This window comes from Stegostoma tigrinum, chromosome 1 (assembly GCF_030684315.1).
Source record: "Stegostoma tigrinum isolate sSteTig4 chromosome 1, sSteTig4.hap1, whole genome shotgun sequence".
Lineage (NCBI taxonomy): Eukaryota > Metazoa > Chordata > Chondrichthyes > Orectolobiformes > Stegostomatidae > Stegostoma > Stegostoma tigrinum.
The window spans coordinates 67,317,215-67,335,739 of record NC_081354.1 but is presented as its reverse complement, the minus strand read 5'-3'; the positions used below and the strand labels follow the sequence as shown (position 1 = coordinate 67,335,739).

At 40.1% G+C, this 18,525-nt stretch overlaps 1 protein-coding gene across 13 annotated transcripts in view; it reads right to left on the bottom strand.

Moving 5' to 3' along the window:
* Nucleotides 1-1,320: 1,320 nt before the first annotated feature.
* The window catches only part of ndst3 (N-deacetylase/N-sulfotransferase (heparan glucosaminyl) 3), a 989,735-nt gene continuing 972,530 nt past the window's right edge, over nt 1,321-18,525 (bottom strand). For all 13 annotated transcript variants that reach the window (XM_048537072.2, XM_059646033.1, XM_048537017.2 and 10 more), the window contains 5 exons: nt 14,060-14,234; nt 13,782-13,952; nt 10,680-10,789; nt 8,338-8,440; nt 1,321-4,102 (listed from right to left, as the gene is read on the bottom strand). In XM_048537072.2, the coding sequence (XP_048393029.1) occupies nt 3,980-4,102; nt 8,338-8,440; nt 10,680-10,789; nt 13,782-13,952; nt 14,060-14,234 (682 nt within the window). In that variant the 3' untranslated portion in view covers nt 1,321-3,979. The remainder of the gene's footprint in view (nt 4,103-8,337; nt 8,441-10,679; nt 10,790-13,781; nt 13,953-14,059; nt 14,235-18,525) is intronic.

Genomic DNA, 18,525 nt, shown 5'->3' with positions numbered 1-18,525 from the left:
TTGAGCAACAAAACAACATTCGGGAACAACATTAGGGATCAGCAAGATCACAGTTTGACCAGTAATTGATGCAAAACATATTGATATCATGTCAAAAAAAAATGACAAGTTTTCCTATTTATTGGTCAAACAATTTTTGCTAAATTAAAGCTTAAGCATTGTTCGAAACTCTTATCCTGTTACAGCCCCAACATATTTGTGTGGTTTGGAAAAACATGATTTTATTTGCTTCCTCTGCTATTCAGAACTGTTCTAGGTTTTTGGGAAGATTTGTAGCTCGGGTTGTTGGATGTAGTCTTTGACTTGCTGGCTGAGCTGCTAGGTTTGTTTGCAAACATTTTGTCACCATGTTAGGAAACGTTATCAGGGTGCCTCCGTTGAAGTGTTGGTGCTCTGTCCCACTTTTTATTTATGTGGCTCGGTTTGCTGGGGTGGGTGGCATCACTTCAGGTTTTGTTACTTAGTGGTTGGTATATGGGGTCCAGCTCTACAGGATTGTTAATGGAGTTCCGGCTTGAGTGCCAGGCCCCCAGGAATTCTCATGTGTCTTTGTTTGGCTTGTCCTTGGACGCCTATGTTGTCCCAATCGAAGTGGTGTCCCTCTTTGTCCATGTGTGCTGAAATGAGTGATAGTTGGTCATGTCTCTTGGTAGCTAGTTGGTATCTTGTAAATAACATTGGTTCGGTTACCTGTGGCTGTTGGATCCTTTATTCTCGTCAGTAACTGTCGTAGTGTGGCTGTCGGTTTGTGGGCTACCACGATTTCTAGGGGGCAGAATAATCTGGTGGTCATTTCTCAAATTTCAGATTATCTGCCCCCTCAGAATTGTGATGGCCCACAAATCAACAACTAGATTGTGACAGTTACTGACGAGAATGATGGATCCGACAGTCATAACTGACAGAACCAAGTAGATACTGTGCAAATACTGCCAAAATAAATTACACAGGGCAGGCTGGAAGGAAAATAGCCATCAGGATTCACGAACACCGACTGGCCACCAAGAGACATGACCAACTGCCACTCATTTCAATACAGATGGGCAAAGAGGGGCACCATAGCCATCCTAGGACAAGCCAAACAAAGACACATGAGAATTCCTGGGGGCCTGGCACTCAAGCCGGAACTCCATTAACAATGCTGTAGAGCTGGACCCCGTATACCAACCACTATGCAACAAAACCAGAAGTGACGCCACCCACCCCAGCAAATCGAGCCATATAAATAAACAAGGGGACTGAACTCTGACACTTCACCAGAGGCATACTGATGATGTTACCTAACATGCTGATGAAATGTTTGCAAACAAACTTAGCAGCATGGTGAGCAAGTCAACAACCGCATTCAGAACTGTATTTTATAAAATAATTTCAGAGACTGAACCAGATTAATTTAGTAGTTATCTTCTGGAGGGCAACAACCTGTAAAACGTTAAAGACTTGATATCTCTTATTCATCAATTATGTACATACCTGAAGAACAAAAAGCACATAACAATGATGATCAGCATCCATAGTTCACAGTCTACATCTATTCTGAGTGTTGTTGATTATTCCCATACCTATATAACCATTGGTTGTTTAAACTAGCATTCATGACAGACCAGGAATAGAGTAAGTACACAAAGGTAATGCAACTGCATATGTTTTGCTTTCAAGTTACTTAACTGAGAATTTGTTTCTGTAGCACTACGGGTGTGAGCCAGATAACAAAAGGACATTTCATGGTGGAAGCTTGAAAGTCAAAATATTTTCAAGGCAAGTTTCTTCTGTTTGGTTCAAATACCTTGGAATTTGTGGGAGAAATGAAATTGTGCAGCTGATGCTGGATTTCTTGCTGTTCGTGTAACACAACACTGGCACAAGTACATGGTATAATTGCTGCATTATTTCCCTGGAGTACAATAAGAGTGTGAAAATACCAACATCAGTTTAGGGACCACTTTGAAACATTAATCATAGATCTATGAATGGTTCTATGCTGTTCTTGTGTTAGCAGATCAGCATAGAACCATTCGTAGTCACAGATGAAACAGGTTATGGACCTTTGATCAAAGAAGTTTCTGGAGATATGTTTTTAAAAATGGGAGTGTTTCCCATATTTTTGTCCCATTTGTGTTTGAAGCTGGTACACCTCCAACTTATTGCTGTTCTAATCTGTCAGTTTTTGGATGTAATTGAATTGAAGTTGTCAGCACCGGACAGGAGCTGCATGGGTCCAAGTCGACAGGGACACATAGCGCAATTTAGACTCCAAGACTAATTTTGTCACTGTCCACCTGAATATCTCCAGTTCCTGCTCTAGTTCACCAACTGTGTGTGTTATAAATTGAAAGTTGCATTCCAATTCTAACCATCCTTAAAGGGGTCCTCAGCTGCTGTCAGATAAGGCTGGACTGAGTTTTGGAAACATTTTTCTGGCAGTTACTTGTTGTCGTTCCATCTGATACACTTTAAATTTTATATATTCATTGCAGTTTAACACTGATATTACCTGTTGCTCTGCAGTGTTGTCTTTCCAACATCTTCCATTGAAGATACTGCTGCTGAAGCCACTTGATAAGATGCTGTACAACCTGGTGTCTCATCTCCAGGTTGCCATGTAGCCAACTATAAGCATATTTTGCTTTGCCATTTTGGGGGATGCAATGATAAGTGACAATGCAGTATCTTTCCAGGACAGTTGTATTGCATGTCTTCTATATTTTTACCACAAGCAGAGAAAAATCTCCCTAAAACAGCTTTCACTTCTCACATTGCTTGTTAGTCAAGTAACTCTTCATCAAAGCAACAAAGTTTACCACTCCATGCCAAAGAGATATAGTTCTCCATTTCTTTTGTATCTGAATGAATCATATGTGCCCATTGTCCACATTTACATGTTGTAGGAGCAAGCACAATCTTCCTTTTTTTTCTGCAATGCTCACATTCACATCTTGTCCTTCTGTAAAGACATATAATTAAAATATATATCCAGCAACTTTTTGTATAATCCTTCACTTACATCTGAGAGAGAAAAGGGGATGGGTAACACATGTCACATATGTCTCAGAGAAGTGGTACAGTTATGTAGATGCTATATTGCAAATTCGATGTAGCTCATTTTTTTAGTTGTTTCTGTCCTGGCAGAGAAGGAAGTGTTACCAGCAGCTGCTACAAGTCTAGTAAGCTTGTCCTTATTTTGATGTTTTTGTTGAATCTTTATTTCAGATGGGACATTTTTTTATTCATGATTATATCACCAAATACTGTCCCTAAGTGAGAGTGGGACATTAAGGATCTTTAATGATATCTTGTTATCAGTAACACTTCCATCTCATACATTGTTCATTGAGACTTAGTAAATTAGCTTCTGAGGAGATTGCTGCATCAACAGTAAACATAGGAAAATGATTGTTATTACATAGGCAAATTATGTTGAGGGTTGTTTGTAATCAATGTAAACTGTCTTTACTGAATAAACAAACCAAAAGGATTGGAAACTCCAGAGATTTTAAAACACAGATCTATAATAGCAAGACTATGATTTCAGTTTAATTTATATGCATGGCAGTAAAAGTAACATAGTGCAATTTATTTCACTGCAGATACCAGACAGTTAACCAGCACTGTACAGGTTTCATTTACAAAAAAAACAGTCACATTTTTCTATCTTTACAATAAGTCATTCAATCCTCAGAAAGGAGGTGATGTGGGGGGTGGGGGGGACACAGACTGAACCCTCACAAAATATCACCAGTTAAACATATAATTCAGCCATAGGCTGTTGACCCACACTTTCTCGACTGCTGTCAGCTTCACAGTACCACATGCCAGCACATGGAAAGATTAAAGAATACTTTCTGTTTGTAGAGGTATAGTAGAAAGTTGTGGTTTTTTTTTTGGCAGTCACTCCCAGCTTAGGAGTGGGCTTGATGGGGGTGCTGTGTGTTGGGACTGATAATAGGACAACTGTGATTTGCTTCCAGTTTTCCAACAACTATCTCATCACTTTTTGTAGCTCCTCCCTTAACCAAGATGGCAACGGCAGACCCAGCCTATAGAACAGCTTGGACAGTTCAATATTGTGGTCCTTGTAGTATCGTGAGAGGAATGTTCTAGACTACAAAGGGTGAGAAAAGAACAAAAAAAATCATTAAAACAAAAGAAGTAGTTCATGTTTCAATGCATAAATATGTTATATCCATAAATATCTCATATCCAAAAATAGCAAGTGTATAAATACATGATTGAAATATCAGTGCTATCAAGTCCTTTGCATTCAGCAAAAGCTATAAAAGGCTTCATATTCCAGAAAATTAACAGATCTAATTTAAATGCACAATATGTGTTGGTTTTATTTTATTTTAAAGATGTCAATGCGGGTCTGGAAATTAGTAAGATTGACTGTTGTGCAAGACAACCAGGTAAACTTGGACAACGAGTAGCCCTGGAGACTGTGGACCAGCTGGGAAGAAACTGGGAGGGGAACACCAGCAGCAGACTGTAAGTAGGTCAGTGTGGTAGGAAATCAGGAATGGGATCTGATGAGTGGTCAGCAGCAGCTTGGTACTGGGATATGGAGGCAGGAGGAGTGCTCACACCAGCTCCATGTGCAGCTAAACAAAATATGTTATTTTTAATTATCTTTTCTTTCTGGTGACAACATCCATTTTTTAAAAAAAAATGTATGTTCACTTGGTTTTAGACTGCCCGCAGCCCATGAGTCGAGGGGGATTGGTTTTCCTTTCAACTTCCTGCCTCTTTTTAAGCTTAATTCAGGGAAAGTGAATGTCACTGACTGGAATTTTCTCCTGGCTGTCCTTGAGTATTTGGTGGTCATCTGTCTCCTTGATCCACTGCAGTCCATTTGCTGCATGTAGACCAAGTGCTTCCAAGTCAGGGTGGTGAGTGGCTTGGAGGTGAAGTGTTGAGGCGGTGGTGTTCCCATGTATCTTTTGCCTTTGTCCTTCTAGATGAAAGTGGACACGGGTTTAGAAAGTGCTGTTTAAGGAAACGTGGTGAATTTCAGCTGTGTATCTTGTACACAACACACACAGTTGCTACTGAGTGTCAGAGGTGGAGAAAGTGAAACGTTTGTGAACGTGGTGCCAATCAAGCGGGTTGGTTTGTCCTGGGTGGCATCAAGCTTGAGTGTTGTTACAGCCGCAACCATCCAAGCAATTGATTGAAAATAATGTTTGTAGTTTGACCTCCACTGTCATCCTAATAAAATGAACTGAATTCCCTGTCAGGTCCAGGATGAAGGTTACTGGGGACTCCTCTATTCTGAGGAAGGGTCACTGAAACCAAAATGTTAACTGATTTCTCTCCATAGATGCAACCAGACCTGATGAGCCTTTCCAACAACTTTTGTTTTTGTGTCTGACTTCCGGCATCTACAGTTCTTTCAGTTTTTATTAAGTAAACTAAAGACATGGATCAAGAGTCCAGATTATGTGAATTATATGCCCATTATGGCAGTTTAAGAACTTCAATTCACTCTGTTAAAAAAACACCCACGGCCATATAAAAATTATTATGAAAGGGGTGAACTATTTTAAAAATCTAACTGACTCACTCATGATCTTTCAGGAAGGAAATCTTACTCAGTCTTGCCCATTTGCAATTTGACTTGTACACTAACTGGTTGCATTGTTAAAATACAATTTGAAAACTGTGGAAACTGGAAATTATTATTCTCAATGAAGACCTTTGGCCTTGAAACATTGACTCTGCTTTCTCTTCACAGATACTGCCAGACCTGCTGAGCTTCTCCAGAAAATTCTGTTTTACTGGCATCATTCATTTTTGAGGGCAACTAGACGTGGGTAATTGCAGTCCTTGCATGAAACAACCAAATTCCAAGAATGAAAAATTAGCATAAGAATTGACACTAAGATAACAATGCAAAAGCAAAATACTGTGTTTGCTGGAAATCTCAAAACTCAAAGGAAATGTTGGAGATGCCCGTGTCCATTTTATTTCCATATTCTTAAAAACTGTGGACTGTGATGAAAAAAAAACTGTTTCGAAAAAAAAAGTGTTTCAAGCAGTGGTTGAAAGCAAGTAAGTTGATACCCATGACAAGCATTGTAGACAGAAAAGTGAAAGAACTGTGGATGCTGGAAATCAGAAACAAAAACAGAAATTGCTGGAAAAACTCAGCAGGTCTGGCAGCATCTGAGGAAGGGTCACTGGGCCCAAAATGTTAACTTTGTTTTCTCTCCACAGATGCTGCCAGACCTGCTGAGCTTTTCCAGCAATTTCTGTTAATGAATATAAATATCTATTTGAACAAGCAGAAATTGAAGTTCAGATGATTTGGAGACAAAGGTGTTTACTGATACTGCTCGTATTGATAACGAGAAGTTGTTTGGTCCGTGGACTAGTGACAGCTATAAGTGCCTGCCAACAGGTGGCTGAGCAGCACAAAGCTGTAAACAAGTTACAGGGGTGGAGAAAGAGAGGAGGAGAGAGAGATAGACAGAAAGGAGATAGAGAGAAAAAGAACTGAGCATATTGTCACTCAGCCCAGAAGCTGCCTGTTCTCTGCAGTCAAAAGTGCAGACATAAAACCTGAAGAAAATCAATAACATTTCTTGCAGCAAATGCTATAAGCTGCAGTTTTTGAATCAACAATTAGAGACATTTTCTAAGTGAATCGGTTACTCTGTAATTCTTACAAACCAGAGAAAAATATTTGAATAACAAGGGGTCTGGTCAGCTGAAGCAGGATCATCAGGAAGCAACAATCACTGAAGTGGCTTTCCAGTTTTCTATCTCTCTGAATAATATATTTTCCTATCTGTTTTTTCTTTGTTGTGTTTAAGGGGGAGTTTATATGGGAAATAGAGTTTTAATAATGCTAATTGTTTATATCTGTTTGCCTACAGCTATAGTCTAATTACTTGTCACAAATGATAATTCTTAGTTAGGACAGAAACCTCATCCATGTTTTCCACCAACTTTCGTCTAAAAGTCAGATATATTAGGGTACTATTCCTACTTTAAAAAAATAAACTTTAAACAAATGTACCAAATACTGATGCACACTTTCTCAACTGCTGTCAGCTTCACAGTACCACATGCCAGCACATGGGGAAAGATTAAAGAATACTTTCTGTTTTTAGAAGTGTGGTAGAAAGTTAAATTTTATTTTTGGCAGTCACACTCAGCTTAGGAGTTCATCCAGCTTACACTGTGTTATCTCAGATTCTCCAGCATCGGCAGTTCCTACTATCTCTGTAACAATTCTAACTCCACTGCGAAACCTCTTCTAAGGATGCCCACGTTAAAGAAGTTGAAACAGGGTCTTGACCCGAAATGTCAACTTTCCTGCTCCTCTGATGCTGCTTGGCCTGCTGTGTTCATCCAGCTTCACACTGTGTTATCTTAGATTCTCCAGCATCGGCAGTTCCTACTATCTCTGTAACAGCTTAGGAGTAGGCTTGATGGGGGTAGTGTGTGTTGGGACTGATAATAGGACAACTGTGATTTGCTTCCAGTTTTCCAACAACTATCTCATCAATTTTGTAGCTCTTCCCATAACCAAGATGGCTACAGCAGACCCAACCTATAGAACAGCTTGGGCAGTTCAATATTTTGGTTCTTGAAGTATTGTGAGAGGAATGTTCTAGACTCCAAAGGGTGAGAAAAGAACAAAACAGATGGAATAGCAAGGTTCAATTTACTGCATGTTACCCCTGTGGGTCAGAACATCATACTGAATGGCAGAGTGGGCTCAAGTGGTCACGTTCTTCTCTTGATGCTTTTTTTTATGTTCTAGAATTTGCATTCAGAGACAACTCATTCCAGATAATTGAATATCTGACCATGGAAGACTGATGTGATGAACAGATGCCTAGTTTAAATTAGGAGGAGGTCTGTAAAGTGAATGTACTCATTAAGTCACCTACAATACTGAATGAATGTTTAATAGTAAACACCTTCTCAAAGCTTACGGTATAACAGCCAGTATTGTACCAACCAATTTCTTCCAATATACAGATATAACCGTCCGTAAAAATATGCTTCATGATTTTCTGCTGTTTCAAAGTCTGCTCCTACTATGGCCAGGCATGATAAAATTAAACATTTTGAAAGCTGCAGGTACATTCAGAAACTCAGAATGGAAAAATTATGAGATCTTGCATGTGACACATCAGAAAATTGTACTTTGCTACCTATCACGTGCACTGGAGATGTGTAAGGCACCCCACAATGTGGAAAGAATTAGAAACTCTTCCCATGAGGATTCCTGGTATTCCCAAGGATCTGTGACATAAATTAAGATAATGATGCATTAAATGTGAAATAGGATTATATGTATGTGCGCTCTTTTTAAAACAGAAATACCTCTAAATCCATCGCTGGATACCTTCTGCCTTTGCTTTTCCCTAGACACTTTGTCTTCCCTCCTTCAAGCAACTGGCACCAGAAGCCCTTTTGCGGATCAAACCTGAAATACATAATTCATGCTTAATTGTTTGTTACGAACAATAGCACCATTTATAGAACACCTCTACAGAGTATTTTTATACTAACATCTAATAGGGAAAAAACAACAAATAAATCTACTTTGCAATTCAATCAATTGCTTCAAATCTCCATTTAGAATATGATATCACTCCTTACTACATTCTCATAGTTTGTATTTATCTTGTCAATAACAGAAAGACACAGTCTGACAAAATCAGTTTCGGAAATGGTTTATTCATAAAGTTTATTTCACTGTTTAAAAGGAAATTGAGGTCTGTTTAAGTGTCAAAATTTTATTTGATAACCTCTACTTGATAACAAATCAAGATTTAAAGCCGTTTTTGTACAGGATAATGTCGTGCCAGTACTAGAAAAATGGTGAATGTTACAAGGGTAAAATTACAGCAGTAAACTTTGAATCAGGCCCTTCACGGAGTTTAATTCTCATTGTAACGAATCAGTATAATTCAGTATTAACTGTCTGTATAAGTTCAATGCTGTAAAGCCCTGCCATTTGTGGAGGATATGTTCCCAGAAAACTTAGTAAATTGTGATTTTTGTCAATGCCAAACATGGTGATGAGTGAGACAAATGCACAGTGCACTTTCTACTCCAGGAAGTAAGTTTATTTTAATATTTTTCTGTAAAACTGTGCATAAGTGAACATTAGACTTGATGCAGGTAGAATAAGTGGACAATAAGTATTGTGTGGATCAGCAAGTTTGTGAGGTGTGGACCATGAACAATGGGACTTTACCACATACTTTCCTCTCTTCACAACTGCCATTCAAACTTTTGCAATGGATTTTCAAATTTATAGATATTAGTTCAATAACTAGATCAACATTTAATTCGTAACAATCATGTAACAAAACAATTATATAATTGTGTGACACGCTGCATGAAGCCTCTAGAACCTTATATATATGTAAAACGTTCCTTGGGGACACTATTACTGACCACCATTGACACTGTCAAACTTCCTGAAGACATTTTGTTTAAACAATATTTCTTGGCAGTCTTGTTATGATACAAAGAGCAACCTCTGACAATAGGAGAGAATATATTGATTTTTACATGTTTGATTACACTCAACAGAATGTACCATTTAATCATTACCTGTTGTCTGCCAGCTTTAGCAATGCTGAATGCTGCCCTGACTACTGTTGAGCATTGCTAAATTGGCAATGACAGAAAATGTAACACAAATGTCAATATACCATTGTTAAAAATAAATGTATGAGCTAGGAGCAGGAGTCGACAATTTGGCCCCTTGAGTTGCTCCACCATTTAATGAGATGTTGTCTGATCTGATTGCGATCTCAACTCCACATTCTGACATACCTCAAGAGTACGAACATACACATTCCTCATCTGCCTCATCTGAATATGCTAATCTACTTGGGAACAGCCAATTCCAATGTCAGAAGTCCCTTCTAAGGGAGGGTCCTAGAAATGCTTATTACTCAGAGAACTTGGTGTAATGGCCCACCAACCGATTTTCCACTCTGCTATGAAAATTGGCCAAAGAAGAGCAATTATTCTTTAGGAAATCTATCTTATAATCCTGAAATCAATGTCGCTAGTTCCTAAACTGAAATTTATGGGAGGCAGAGGAATTTCTCATTCCAATTTGTTAGCCTCCTCATCGACTTCCTCACCACTGCCAGGGAGAGTTTCCTTGGGCCCGAAGTCTTTATTATGTAAAATTGCGAATCCCGGCAGATCTCCAAAAATACGTCCCACCCTCTGCCATTTGCATCCTCCAGCTTCAAATACAAAATGCCATGCCACAATCACTTCTTGCCAAAATGAACTGTGTATACAATGACAAAAAGCATTGCAGAAATTAAAGGTTGCTTGAGGTTGATGTTTGCTGAAGAAAGTATTGATTTAAGAATACAATTTCAGCCAGACAGGCCGAGAGTTAGTCATGTACTTATTTTGTACACCTGAGGTATTTGTTATGGACGTGAATGGGGAAGCTTGTCGAAGAAGCATATCTCTTTTCTCTCTCATGGATTACAATGATAAAGTTGACATGTAATACCTTTACGTTGTCATTATAATTTGCTGCAGTGGGCCTGAAGCCATGTTCATTATTACTGTGACAATACAGTCCAATGCAAAATCGGAAACTACAATATCAATATAACATTTATCACGTCATTAAAGTCACACTCGCAGATATATTTATATATACGTATGTATAAACTTACGTGAGGGCCTGAGAATAATTGTAGTATTGGGAAACTCCAAGGAACTTTTGCACACCATCCATTACTGCAGCAGGATCAGTCCTCAGCTTGTGCCCATCTATAATGTGTAACTAAAAACACTTCCAGTCAGATTACATTACTGGACAATAAATCATTAAAATACAAACACAGGATCAAAGTAAGAAGTAAATAAAATCAAACTCTCCACAGCTGTTCGGCTGTCATTCAGCAGCATATTGATTTAGATAACTGATCCATACTCTGCAGCAACGGATTGTGATAGCCTGTGGCTAAGACATGGCTGATTTGCTATCATGGGTCAGACTTCCCCTTGGCAGACTGCACTGAATTTACTGCCACCAGATTGCAAATAAAATTAGCTCCTCTCAATTCAAAATGCTTCCCAGATGGCTGGGAAGACCAAACTTAAATTTGTTAATTCCTGAGAAACAGACATGGTTTAATGTTGCAACTGTGTGTGGGCTGGCAGAATATAGGCCCCGCTGTGTGAAAGTTATAAATATTACTGTGTGACTTTAATTTCTTCAAAATAATTGGCTAAAAGCTGTTAAGGTGACAACTGCATTGGTCTCTTGCCAAGCATCAGGTTGTAGTGCATGTTTTGTGATGGGATGGAAAATTTGTTTCACACCAATGCAAACGTTGAAACTTGATTGTAGCCACGCTGGGTAGCAGAAGCCAAAATGTGAGAAGATGATGATGTTGTCATGATGTTTCACATTGGGTACAAGGCAAGTGTGTCTTATGTGGCAGGCAAAATTTCAAATTGTACAATTAAAGCTTCAAAAAATACTACTACCAGACTAAGATGAACTTTTTAATAACTCCAAGTCAGTTGTTTTTTGATGTCAGAAAGACCACGAGTTTGTGAGCAGAGCTCAATTGAGCACACATAGCTAGATTAGAAAATGGCACAATTATCTAAAATATCAAGGCGTAGAGCTGGATGAACACAGCAGGCCAAGCAACATCACAGGAGCAGGAAAACTGACGTTTCGGGTCAGGACCCTTCTTCAGAAATGGGGGCGGGGAAGGGGATTCTGAAATAAATAGGCAGAGAGGGGGACGCAGATAGAAGGTGGATAAATGAGAAGATAGGTGGAGACGAGATGGACAGGTCAAGGAGGCAGGGATGGAGCCAGTAAAGGTGAGTGCAGTTGGGGAGTTAGGAAGGGGATAGGTCAGTCAAGGGAAGACGGACAGGTCAAGGAGGCGGGGACGAGCTGGGCTGGCTTTGGGATAGGTTGGGGGAGGGGAGATTTTGAAGCTTGTGAAGTCCACATTGATACCATTGGGCTGCAGGGTTCCCAAGGAAAATATGAGATGCTGTTCCTGAACTCTTCAGGTGGCATCATTGTAGCACTGGAGGAGGCCCAGGATGGACATGTTGTCCAAGGAGTGGGAGGGGCAGTTGATGTGGTCCGCAACTGGGGGGTGCAGTCGTTTGTCATGAACAGAGTGTAGGTGTTCCACAAAGTGGTGTCCAAGCCTCCGCAATTATCAAAATGCAACCTCGAGTTGCCTTCTTTTGCAGCAGCTGTTAAAGTCTTACAGGTGGAAGTTCATCCCTGTTACATAATCTCTACAATAAAGGGAGTGAAGTTCAATATAAATTCTCCATTTACAGAGGATGGCTTAAAATCAACATCAGATTTGCCCTGTGATAATGGGAACTGCAGATGCTGGAGAATCCAAGATAACAAAGTGTGAAGCTGGATGAACACAGCAGGCCAAGCAGCATCTTAGGAGCACAAAAGCTGACGTTTCGGGCCTAGACCCTGTCATCAGATTTGCCCTGCCCCTTTAGTGGAAATGAATACCAATTGCAGGGCAGCAAATTTGGAGACGATCCGCCACTCCTTCCCCAACCTTCAGTCTCCTTAAGCCCTGAAACCCTGACCTCTCTCCCCTAACTCAGTCATGTATACTTGCCCGCAGTCCATCATAACTACTCTCTCCCTTTCGAATTGTAGGGTCTTTTCCCTTCCAGGGGTTGTCACCAGTGCTCCTCAGCTGCAAGTCCTGCCACTAGTCCAGGTTACCAAGAAGGAACAAAAAAAGGGGTCCTACTACTTGGCATGAACTGTGCCTCACAAATAATGCCAATTTCTTCTGCTGTTTGCAGCATCTTTGCACCTTCCCGAATTTCCCAAAGATATAGGTGCCAAAGGCAATCTAGTGTTTGGCTATGAAGAAGAAAGGAATAGGTTGGGATCTATGGTTATCATTCACCTAAACACGTACAACGATTTCTACCAGTACTCAGATATCATGCAAACTATAGCACTGAAGTTGGCATAGCATGGGGATCAAGAAAAATCATTATGCAGAATTCTTTTGATCATTTTTTGCTCTTAAGTAAACATATCCGTGGTACAACGAAGAGACAGTAAGAACTGCCCATGCTGGAGTCAGAGATAACACAGTGTGGAGCTAGAGGAACACAGCAGGCCAGGCAGTATCAGAGGAGCAGGAAATGGGCCATTTCTGAAGAAGGGTCTTGACCCAAAATGTCAGCTTTCTTGCTCTTCTGATGCTGCCTGGCCTGCTGTGATCCTCCAGCTCCACACTGTGTTGTATGTGGTACAAAGAAGTCTACATAGAAGATCTCGAGTTGCCTGAGACTGATGTCGATTTATGGGAAATCCTTGCTGCTAACCAGGTGGAGGAAAGTTGTCAGGAACCATGTGGGAATAAAAAAGTAAAAATAAGTGACCAGATGGTGAAAAGAGAGCCTAGTGGAAGGAAAGAAAAACAGCTGACCTCAGGGCAGCACTGCTCTTCTGGGTGAGCTGCAAGTTGGTCTTCCTAGCCGCAACAGACAATATTCAATCCAGAACTGATATATATCACGAGTAGAGTCCATTGTCTCCCAAGACAGACAAACCTGACCACTAAAATCATGGAGCGGAGTAGGAAGCCTTCACAAGCACTTTCACGCTTTTACTTGTCTTTCCTGATACCAGGACGATAGAGCAAGCAGATTGAAAAATACACAGGCCTGAACAAACAATGCTTGAGATATACAAGATCTATCACATGCGAGCAAAACAGAGGATTTTTGCCTGTTTACGTGCTCACCTGCCTAGTTGGGTAGTATGTGAGCCACCTTTCGATGTGAGCTGCATACCATCCAGGCACCAGACACCGATTATGGAGGGCCCGAAGCTCAGGAACAGCCCGCCGACCTGCTGTGATCACCTCATAAAAACTGTAGCGAAGAGCAGCGGGATCCTCGTGTGCTCGCTGGTGCTGTGGATATCGGAAGAAATGGAAAATTCAAAAGCCATCATGCATTGGTTAATGCGTGGGATGCTCAATGTAATGATATCTAAAGAAGCTGAACGGTCACAGGTTACCTGGTACCAGGAGTAGGCCCGATCTGAAGGGTTGATGAGAATGGTGATTATCTTCACCTTTGGCAAGAGGGCTGCAGCTCGCTTTGGAGCATCCTCCGAGTGGAAGTAGTTCGCACTTTTCTCAAACAAAAAGTCTGTGGTTACGTTGGAAGGGATGGGGAAAAAATTCATGTACCTATGAAAATAGAACAGATAGTTATGAACACAGCAAAGTAGCATTGCAGTGGTCATTGCCTGAAATCATTAACATGATGAACTCTGTTGTGCCTTTGGCTTATCTACCAGCCATGTCCAGAAAATTCTGTATAAAGCTAAAAACTAATTGCATTTATGCAGTACTTTTGACAAACACCAGAAATGCAAAATGTTTTTTCCTGTTCATTCACATGATGTGGGTATCAATGGCTAAGCTTCCATTCATCATCCCTACTTGACCTTGAGAAGGTGATGGTGAGAAATCTTGAATGCTGCAGTTTGTGGATGAGGAGGAGGGTTAAATAGATACAGCCACAGTACTGTTAAGAAGGGAGGCTCCAGGATTTTGAATGAAGGAACAGTGATACAATGTGTGGCTTTGAAAGGAATTTGACTGTAATGATGTTCTCATGCATCTACTGTCCTTGTGCTTTTAGGTTGTACAGGTTGCAAGTTCGGATGGGGCTGTTCTACAGAAACATGAAGAGACACTGACGTTTGGTCACTGTTATAATGCAAGAAAGGGGAATGGCAAGGGAACTAAGTACATGGTACAAGCTGCTGGTTACAGTCATACAGCACCGAAACAGATCCTTCAGCCCAACTCGTCCATGCTGACCAGGTTTCCGAAATTAACTAGCCCCCACTTGCTTGTGTTTGGCTCATATCTCTCCAACCCTTTTCTATTTATATTTCTGTCCAAATGTCTTTTAAACATTGTAACTGTATCTGCATCCACCTCTTCCTCTGGCAGTTTATTCCATATACAAATCACCCTCTCTGCGAAAATGTTGCCCTTTGGGTCCTTTCTAAATCTTTCCACTCTTGCCTCGAAATTATGTCCCCTAGTTTTGAACTCTCCTACCTTGGAGAAAAGACCTTTGTTATTCACCTCATCTATGCCCCTCACGATTTTATAAACCTCTATAAGATTACCCCTCAACCTCTGACACTCCAGGGAAAAGAGTCCCAGCCTATTGACTGACAGATCTGCAAGTGTCTGGAAAAACTTTTAAAACACTTAAAAGGACCACTGTCAGTTGAAATCAGAGATAATGGGAACTGCAGATGCTGGAGAATCCAAGATAACAAAGTGTGGAGCTGGATGAACACAGCAGGCCAAGCAGCATCTCAGGAGCACAAAAGCTTTTGTGCTCCTGAGATGCTGCTTGGCCTGCTGTGTTAATCCAGCTCCACACTTTGCTGTCAGCTGTAAGTCTGATTTCAAAGGCTGAGAGTTTTATGTGGTACTTTAGTGAACAATAGTGTGGAAGAAACTCTAAATATCTAGAGCCTGGGCTCTGAACAGGAGCAAAGTGACGATGACATTGAGGTTAGAAAGGTAAAATAATAGCTATTTTCTCAATACATAAACGTATTGATGATAGTCTGAGGATAATGTAGCCCTGAATCTCCTTGGGTGCATGAGGACAGTGTTGGACATTTTCAGCTGAACTGTGTGGCCTAAGCAAAGAAAATTGGAGGCAGCCCAAAATCAGACAGCTGGTTCCCAAAAGACGTCTGGAGTGAGTGGGAATTCTGTCAAATCCTGATCATAACGCAGTACAATAAAAGAAATAAAATCAAGGTAAGCATATCCTTCACTGCAAATGTTGTCTGATCTGGAATTAACCCCTGATTCATCGCTCGAGGTTCTCCTACTCTGATCTTTAACCGAGGCCCAAGCTTTGAGCTGGGGTGCAGTTATTTCCTGCACTTTAAAAAAAATTGCTCACATCAGCTGGAAACAAGATAGAAGTTCATAAATACTGCATCACCAGTGTGCTTTGAGCCTTCAAATCTGCAGTAAGTGCATGATGTTACCTGCCAGTCAACGTTTCCCTCATTACTGATTCCTTACTGTCACTCACAAGATATGTGCAAGGGTGGAAAATGCGTGCAGATCAGGCCCTAGCATAATCTCTGCACTTTGTGCTTAGCTTCTGTGTTCCCAGCAGAAGAAGTGTTAATGCCCTGGTGCAGTTATTAACGTCATGGTCCCAGAAATCTTGACACAAGGAGTCAGGACTGAACACAACCAGCACTATGATTTTCACTCTGACTGAAAGTGGAATAATTCTACCCTAATATAAACTCGGACAAAGTTTTATTTCTGGGGAAGACTCACAACCCTTCAGAGGGGATATAAAATGCCTCCAATCTCAGACTTCTACGGAAGACTTCTAATTTTAAATCATGCTCTCTTGTTCTTGTCTGTCAAAAAGTTGAAGCATCTTTTAAGCATCCAGCCCATCAAGTCCTCAGGGTCTTATATGTCTCAATAAGATCACCTCCTTTCTGTTAAACTTCGATGGATATACAGCCAGCCTTTCCTCAAAAGATATCCCCATTATTGCAGGAATCAGTCAAGTGAACCTTCTCTGAACAGCTTCCACTGCAACTGCATCCTTATTTAAATAAGGAGACCATACATTTACACAATTGTGCAGATGTGATCATGTTAATGCGCTGAATAAGGTAGCAACCATCCAGTTTTTATTACCCATTTCCCTTGCAATAAACAACAATATTCTATTTACCTTCCTAATTACTTACTGTACCTGCATCCTAACTTTGTGATTCATGTACCAAGATACCCAGATTCCTTACACTTCTGCAATCTCTTTCTACTTGAAACAATATGCTGTTTTTCTATTCTTTCTGCCAAAGTGAAGAAGTACAGTTTTTCTCACATTATACTTCATCTACCAAACTTTTTTCCATTCATTTAAACAACATTATTTTGCAGGAATCTTATTTCCTCTTAACATTTACTTTTCTACCTATATTTGTGTCATGAACAAATTTGGCTACAATACCTTTGATCTATTCAACCAAGTCATTGATAATAGATTGTAAGCAATTGAGGTTCCAACATTGATCCCTTTGGTTGGTTGGTTGGTTACTTCATTGGTTAGAGCTTATCAAAACAAGAATGAACCATTTATCCCTACTCTCTGTTTCCTGTAGGCAAACCAACATGTTACCCATTTTACCAGGACCTCTTTTGAATTCTTACTTTGCATAGTAGCCTTTGATGCAGCACCTTGTCAAATGCCTTCTGGAAAACTTAAGTGCAAAACATTCACCAGTTCAACTTTATCCATGTTGCTATCACTTCCTCAAAGAATTTAGATAAATTAGTGAAATACAATTCCCCTTTCAAAACCATGCTGACTCTAACGGATTGCACTGAAATGTTTTAAGTGCCCTGCTGACCTCCTTATAAACGGATTCCAGCATTTTACTTATAACAGATATAAAGCTAACTAGCTAGTTGTTTCTGGCTTTCTGACTCCTTTCTTAAATAGAAAAACACTTGTTCTTTTCCAATCTAACAGTACGTTTCCAGAATTCACGTACTATTTGATTATCTCTGTTCTTATCTCTACTGCCATCAATCCCATTCTAGCTAGATATTTTTTCTATTCTTTTCTGAGAGGATTAGTTGACAGCAGGCAAACTCATTTCACTGAGCATCCATTCCAGTACCTTGAAAGGATTTGTTTCACTCACAATATCTAGACTTATTTGAAAGCTTATTACTTTTGAATGAATCCTCTCATCCTGAGGTCACATTCAAAGTTATACTGTTATTTATGCTTTTGATCATTTTGGCTCCATTTCCATCCTGTTAATTTTCCTCCAATGAAAATAACTTTAATGCGATATTCTCTGAAAGAACGTAAGTCCTGATAGTATTTGCGTCACCATTTTTACGTTGCTCTGTTTCTTCAGAAACACAGCAATAATATTTTAAAGGTCAAAGGCTGAATTTTCAAAGTACAATGGGGAACCTGAAGCCTGAATCATTTCCAAGTACCAATGTTGCACCACAATTATGCCTCTCTATGTGTTTCTACCCTGAAATGTAAATGCACTGGTTCGGACAGAGTCAATTTGTGGCCCTGAAGAGGGGATAGTTGCTTGCAGAGAGGGAGTGGCAAAGGCAGATGCCAATCTTGCAGAACAGAAGTAGAAATATCTCACTGGATAGCAGCATAAACCCTCATGGAAATGGCCATTTATCAAATGGCAAGTATCATGCATGATTTGGTTAAAATTCCTAAGTGCCCTACACTGCAGAAAATTAACTTTCACTTCTCCTGCTTTGGACCTATGAACTATGTTTTAATGTGCACCAGACTATTTGGGTTGACCAAATTCACATTTAAGAATTCCATTTTTGCTGGTTCTGGGCTATTAATAAGTTCCTTATACAACTTATTGTGTCACTACTTAGAGGTTCCTTCTGGACTTCCTCTGAAAAA